Raw genomic sequence first — 7661 nt, 5'->3', positions numbered from 1 at the left:
GTGGCGGGACAGCGCCGAAGGAGCCGGAGCGCATGCGCGGCTTTTTGCATTCCTCCTTCCTCGGCCGCAGCCAATGGGCGCGCCCGGTGCTGCGCCTCCCACCAATGGCGCCGCGCCTCAGTGCCGGGTGCCGTTGCCAGGAGTAACGGCACGGGGAGGAGGGCGGGGGAAGCAGGGGTGCTGAGCGCGCGCGGCTGGGCTCCCATAGCAACGGCGCGGGCGGGGATGGAGAGCGCGAGGGGCCGCGCGGCGCCCCGCGGGGGCAGGTGAGGCCCGGCCGGGGCTGGGGCACGAGGCTCCCGCGCCGCCCGGTCAGCGCGGGGGGGGGGGGGGGGCGGAGCACTCCCGGCGGGGCTGCACGTAGGGGCGACAGAGCTCCGGGCTCCCCCCACCATGCTTTTCAACAGCCCCCGCCCAGGGTGGCGGCAGGCTGTGCTTAGGCTGCCCTGCGCGCGGCGGGGCTGGGGGTTGGGGCTGCGGCGGGCCCGCCCTGCCTGTGCTGCGCGGTTGGGCCGCGCTTGTACGTGTGTCGGTTGAGGCGGCTTGCTGGTGATTAGTGGTGCGCCCCTGAGCGCGAGAGCGCCATCAGCCCCTCTCAAAGGAGGGCTCTTGGTCTGTGCACAATGAGGTCACACGGTGCTGGGGTAGGCTGCCAGGAGAACAGGACTCGTTGCCTGCTGCCCTGTGCATCAGCCCTACCTGCTGTTGCCGTGGGAGGCAATGGGCAGGTGTCTAACTCTCCTGGGGTCCCTATTCTGATACAGTCCCCAGCATGACCTATTGTTAAGCCTCCTGTTGAGGGTGGAAGTCTTAATTGGTCGGTTTCCTCCCTTTGGGTAATTCCTACAGTCACTCTTCCAAGAAGCCTGACTTTGGGGCATGGGTAAAGCTCCCATCGAATTGAACCTCTTTGCTGATGATTCCTGTTTCTCTCACTGAATAAACTAATGTAACTTTCTAAATGAATTATTTTATAATAGGCACAAGAGGGAAATCAAGTCATAGTGTCCAACCGAGTTAGGCTTTCTGCAGTCAGTTTAATTGGTGACTTGGAGTGTTGCTAGGAGTAAATGGGATTTGCTTTACATTACGCTGCTTCCATGCAGTAAGGGGTACAGTGTTAATGGTAGGACAAAGACGAGGGTTACTAATGCATAAAGTGGATGCCTTTATGGATAAGGATTCTGTACCCAGTGAGAGCTATCTTTTCACTTGGTCTTGCTTGTCCTGCTTCCAGAAAAAAACCCTATCTTTCCTGAGAGAGCTGCTCATATGCTCACGCTCTTCCTTTCCTTTCCACCCCCAAAAAAGCATGCGTATTGAATGAGCTCAAATAGATGGGAACATAGCTGGTGGTACTCTTAATGTGGAGCAGTTTCCTTTGTTTGTCTGTGGAGGGCTTCAGAATATTTGACCTGAGTAAACTTGCTATTGGAAGCACAGCTTAGATTTTTCTGTCACAGCTTGATTGTAGTAATGATGGTGATGGGAAATGAAGAAGGTTCCCTACCACCTCCAGTAAAATAGTAGACTGACCTGTGGCCTATCCCTTCCCACCCCTACCCTGTACCCACCTACCATCTTAAGGTAGGTAAAAACATACTGCTTTTGATTTAAATGAAATCCTGCCCTGACTGTTGTCCCCATATAAGAATCTAAATCTCCTGTGATGTACAATTTCAATACAGTTGCATTTGTACCTTTTATGATCCCACCCTGCCACCAGTGCTCTAAGTCATGTCCCAGCCCTGCACCTGACAAAACCCCTGCACCTATCTGCTATCCCGGAGCATAAGGAGAACGAGGTAGACTGAAAGCATGCAATACTTACCAAAATCCTGCCTGGGCAGCATTGCCACGCTTCATCTTGCAGCCCTGACCTCAAAGTGTGCAAGGATTTATCCGCCCTTCGTTCTGGCACCGGGGTACTGGTCTATTTCTGCGTGTTGAGGGCTGACATCAGGTTGCTTTTGGTGTTGCTGAGCTGTCTGGATGTTACGGGTCCCAGGGCCACAGTTGGAATTGTGGCCCCTGGTCCTGCAGCTGCTGATGTCCAGTCACTCCGCCACCAGCTGGCGGGCCTGCCTGCTCAGGCGTGCATCCCCTCTGGGGAGCTGGCTGGTGGTGGGATGCAGCTGCATGGCATCAGCTCTGTGCCTGGCATTTGGTGCATCGCCATCATTGGGGAAGTTCCTGTAAAGTGATCTAATTCTTTGGAGCTCATGCTCGTCCCCCTCCGGCCTTTGCCCTCTCCTCCTCCACCACCAGAATGCCAGGGCACCAGCCCCCAGCACCACAGCTGCCCCCAGTGCCAGCTTTACTTTCCAGCTGCCCGATGTCACTGGGCACTGGTGGTCAGGGTTTGGGATGAGCATGGCAAAATCCAGTTTGGATAGTGGGACCATCCTTGCATACATCACTCAGCACAAATGGGAGAAAACGTCCCAGGGCTCCTTGTTGCTTAGGGTTGACACCCAGGTCACTAAAGAGGGGGCATTGTGAGGGATGTGGCCTGGGCCTGGTGGTGGAGATGAAGAAAATAAGGCTCTTCCTCTGATGTAGCACTAGGCTTGTGCCTGTCAAGGAACTTCTGGATGTCTCCCAGAGCCAGCTTAATAAAAGTGCCAGTTCTTGCAATCTTGGTGTTTCTAACATAGCAATATGATTCCTGGAGAATCTGTTCTTTCTTAGCTTTTTGCCACCACCATTGCAGAGAAAAGCTGGAAAATGTGAATCTGGCAAAACCCATAACAAGATGTTTAGAGCATCTTCTTTAGCTTATTTTGGGGGACCTGATCTTTTGATTTGTTTTTTAATTGAATGGCTGGGATTGGCAATACAGTAGACTGCACAGGGGTAGATAGAGGCCTCCTTCAAAAGCAAAGGAAAAGAAATAGTTAAATCGCCTTTTTGGAGAAGGTCCAGTTGGTGACTTGTATGGTGGTATTGTCTGAATTAGATATAGCCCAGTCATGATGATAATGCATCTAAATATAGTGTCTTTGTTCCACAAGGATCAAAAATACATTTTGAACTATATCTGTGAACTCTGGCCATCACTGAAATGCAGTGTAGGGTAGAACACTACAGCTGCTTGCCAGTGTAGACTGCCATACAAAACTCAAGACAGGAAGAGAAGAATATCTCTTCCAGTGGATAACTACAGAGGGAATATGGACACAGGGAATGAAAATGCATGGAATTGTTAATGACTGCGTATGGTTAGGACCTTGGTTTTAGGACTCATCTAGAAGGCAGCAGTCTAGTGTCTCTAAACACTGATGTTTCATTAATTCAGTATCAACTGAGAGGGAGGAATATGTACTAGGTCTCCAGTACCACTTTGTATCCAAGGTGATTCTGGCCAGAATCATTCCTACTTGGTTTGAGCTGATGAGCTTGCAGCTAAAGATAATGTGGTCATTTACTATGTCTTAAGGCTATGCTATGGCTCTGATAATTTCATTCCATCAGCTTCTTCAGGGCTTTATCGAAGTCTTTTCTTCATCTCCTGGCATGGTCTTGAGATGTCTTGGAGATGCATGTGGGGATTTTTTTAATGTCAAATTAAAAATGAGGTATTTTTTTGGTCAGTGAGTTTGAATGAAAGCATTCAGATAGAATTTTAAATAATTCACACTGTTACAAATGATTATAGGACTGCCTAGGCCTCAGAGATGGATTAAATTAAATTTTTTGTGCTGTTGGTTACACTATGTATGTCAACAGTTCAAGAATCCTATGCTAGCCACCAAATGGGCTACAGTTTCTGAGCTGGAGATACCATGTGCAAACTTTCAAAAGTCTCCAGAGCTCTACAGGGCCTTGACCTGCATGCTGAGACTACCAGCAATGGTGTCAACTATTCTGGGGTTTACTGGAATGCTGAGACCTTTCCCATAACGGCTGCATTGAATTGCCCAGGTAATTTCACTTTTCTTTGTCCAACCAGAAGCTTTTCCTTTGTGTTTGCATAATGGCTAACATAGTGGCGCCTCAAGTATTTTATTTGAAATATGACAGCTGCTTTTGTATACAGTCAGTTTAGGTTAGGTTAGTAATAGTACCAAAGAGGCAAACAGCTGCCTTAAAATAGGTCTTGCCCCAAAAAGTGACTGACCCTTCAAAGTCATGGATTTGAATCATATGGTATGAGTGCAGACTTTTAGAGGAGTAGAAACCATTTTCATGCTACATGTATTAATCCTCTGTGTTCCTTGCCTGTTGTGCTCTTTTGCAAAGATGAGGTAACATGGGAAAATGGTTAAAAATCTAAATCTGTTGTGATTGCAACTCCAACACAGCTAGCAGCTATACCTTTTGTGTCCCTCCACCCCCAATGCAGCAGGTCCCACTCTAGCTCTCAAAGTCTCTGGAGGCTTGTCCATTGTCAGTTCTGGCAGTGGTGTCACTACTCCTCTAGCAGTTCAGGCCTGCACCCCCTTTGAGAGGTGGCTGGAGATGGGATGCTGTGTGCCTGGCTCCTCAGCTTCTCTCCTTGTAGTAGGAGGATGCATTTAGTGCATCACTATCATTGGGAAAGTTCCTATAAAGTGATCTCACCCAGTGGAGCTCAGGCTCCTGGAACTCATCCTCTCTGGCCTTGGCACTCCCCCTCCTCCACTACCAGATTACCAGGGCTCCAGCTTCCAGCAGCACAGCTGCCCCTAGTGCCAGCTTCACTTTCCAGCTGCCCAATGTCACTGGGTGTGAGTGTGGCAAAAACCAGCTTGGATAATAGGCCCACCCTCACACAGGACTCAGGGGCTCCCTGTTTCCCTGACACCTGGGTTACCAAGGAGGGGGCATTGTGAGGGAAGTGGCTGGCCTGGCCCTGGTAGGTGTGATGGAGAAAATAGAGCTTTCCTTCTTGTGTAGCACTATGCTGCTGCCTGTCAAGAAACTTGACATGCACAGCAGTGTTTGTGGATGGTCCCACAGAACCAGCTTAACAAAAGTGCCAGTTCTTCCAATCTTGGTGTTTCTAGCATAGCAACATAACTCCTGGAGGATCTGTTCTTTCTTATTTTTTTGCTACCTCCCTTGCAGAGAGAAGCTGGAAAATGTGAATTTTAAAGGACAAAACTCCGAAAGTAAAGAAAATGCTCTAAACATCTCATTATTTGAGGGGGGGGGTGTTAATTGAATTGATGGGATTGGCAATATTGTAGTAAGAGTACATAGGGCTGGACAGAGGCCTCCTTCAAAAGCAGTGGAAAAGATGTACCTTTAGTTTCCCTCCACCCCTAATGCAGTAGGTCCCACCAGCTCCGTCTGTGGATGTTTGTCCATCCTCAATTCTGAAAATGGTTTAATAGAATGGTGACCAGATGCCCTTATGGTTTTTGCTGTTGAGGATTGATGGCAGGTCTCTCTCAGCCTTCAGCGCCATTGCTGAATCTTCTCCTAGCTAGCTGGACCTCACATTGCCTGTTGACACTGTCAGGTTTGGGGCCTCTGGTCCTATGGCTGTGAGGTCTGGATCACTCCTGGTAGCTCTGCCTGCTCAGGTCTCCATCCCACCTGGGGAGCTGGCTGGAGGTAGTGCTCAGCTGTCTAGCCTCGGCTGCTCACCCATCCCCTCAGTCTTTCCTTTGAAGTGTGAGGGTGTGTTTGGTTCATTGCTGTTGTCAGGGAAAGTCCTATAAACTAGCCTCACCCAGTGGAGCTCAGGCTCCTGTGAGTCTTTCCAACCATTTTCCACCAGCCCTGGCCCCTTCCTCCTCCTCCACCTCCACCAGACAGCCAGTGCTCTGGCCCTCGGTGGCATAGCTGCCCCCAGTGCTAGCTTCACTTTCTAGCTCTCAGGCACTTCTGTGAGTTGGCACGTAGGGCTGGGTGCAAGTGTGGCATAAGACAACTGGATGAGCAATGCTCAGTATGTGTGTGGGGGGGGAAGGGGGTTTAGGGGTCATTAAGGGGGGGACCTTGTGAGGAAAGCAGCTGGCCTGATGTGTGCCTGGGGAAGGAGCTGGAGAAAATGGAGCTTTTCTGTTATAGTACTGTGTTTCTGCCTGTCAAGAAGCCCTGGATGAAGGAGTGTTTTAAAGTTTGGAGAGAATTTGCTGCATTGGAATGGTTCTTGGATTACACACAACAATTAGAGCATACCAGCTGTTGCCCTTTTTAAGTGTTCTCTTTTGGAAGGAACTCCCAAAGTTCCTGTGTCCACACCCTGAATGTGAGGATGCTGTGCAGTTGCCGACTTCAGAAACGGAACAGATACTGTAAAGCAGAAAGAAGGTGTGTTGTCTTTGTGTCGCCATACAAACTTTTAATGTGGTAATAATGTCAAGTAAATATGTCCATGCCCCATGTCATGTCACAAATGCCCAAAATTTGTCTATGATGTAGCTGGTATGAATTTATGCTGCTATTTTGTGTCAGACATCTGTTTGCTTTAAGGCCCAGAGCTGCCCATGCTCTCCAGCTACCTTGGGCAGAAGCTTCAAGCGCCCAATCCTGTGCACCCTAGGGATTTTAATTCCAGGTGCAATCATTTTTGGACCCATAAAGGCCTGGGAGCACCTGTCTGGGTTCCCCTATTTGCAGAGGCATACACCGGCATGTCCATGTTTGCAAAGACATGGTGCAAGTAAGATTACCCTGGGTGCATGTCTACAGGTGGGGAAACCCAGGATTTCCCCTTTTGCAGAGATGCACCCCAAGTCAGATGTGCCTCTGGAAATGTGGAAAACCTGGGTTTCCCTGATTGCAGAGATGTCCCTGCAGGATTCCTCTGGTATTCCTCTGTTAGCTGGGAAACCCGGGTTTCCTCTGTATGCAGAGACACGTCCCAGGTGTTGCACATGATTGGGCCCCAGCCACTCTTAGGAGTGCAAAGGATCCAACATGCAGGACAAGTGACATGCATTTTGCCCAGTGAAGCCAGTCAGCTGTGCTGGGACCCATACTGTCATATCTGATCTTCATTTGGCAATGTCTGTTCGTACCCTAAGAGGCATAAGCTGTCCCACATTTTTTGGTGTGTATTAATAAAAGTAAAGATAATTTACACCATGTTGCTGCTGCTTTTACTGCTGCTTGTCTAGCAGAAGTGAGTTTCTGCTGTGACGATTTGGGTTGAGTTTAAGTAGACTATTTTTAACTGGTTCTTCTGTTGTGTGATGTGAAGCATGTCTGGAACAGCCATGTATTAAAGCATTGCCAAGAGCTGCTGCTACTTATAAACTGCAATACTTTGGCACATTTGGAATCACATATTTAAACTTTAAGAACCTTTCATAGTTTGTTCCCTATGATGTGCTGAAGAAAAATGGTCTCCATGACAAATCAGTTGCCTAAAATGTGTTCTTAATTCTTGATTTACTGTACCACAAATCTTTTTTTTTTAAACTGCAATTTATAAAAGCTCTGATTTCAAAATAACCAAAGATATCTGGCAAGTTTCTAATAGTCTGCTACCAGAGTGAGATGCTAGGTTTACTTCCTTAGGAGTTGATGGCAAAAATACTATTCATCTTAGCCAGGGGTGGGAAAAATCTGGTCTTAGTATAATTCTAGCTAGTGGCTGACATTTTTCTCTTCAGAAATACTTGTAGTTGAAATGCTGCTGGAACCTCGGTAGCAGCATTTAAAATGGTTGGACAGTGGATGGATTTAAAGTGGATCGCAATCAGTTCTGCATAGATCCAGATTTT

The 7661-nt window shown here is 48.4% G+C and overlaps 1 protein-coding gene across 1 annotated transcript in view; it reads left to right on the top strand.

Annotated features, from left to right (window-relative positions):
* The first annotated feature begins 141 nt into the window (after positions 1 to 141).
* Positions 142 to 7661, top strand: part of TULP3 (TUB like protein 3) — a 49835-nt gene continuing 42315 nt past the window's right edge. Inside the window, exon 1 of the mRNA XM_090043928.1 lies at positions 142 to 266. Within this exon, the coding sequence (XP_089900054.1) occupies positions 226 to 266 (41 nt within the window). The 5' untranslated portion in view covers positions 142 to 225. The remainder of the gene's footprint in view (positions 267 to 7661) is intronic.

Source organism: Crocodylus siamensis, chromosome 4 (assembly GCF_052110815.1).
Source record: "Crocodylus siamensis isolate JL-2025a chromosome 4, ASM5211081v1, whole genome shotgun sequence".
NCBI lineage: Eukaryota > Metazoa > Chordata > Crocodylia > Crocodylidae > Crocodylus > Crocodylus siamensis.
This window is presented reverse-complemented; position numbering and strand designations above follow the sequence as displayed.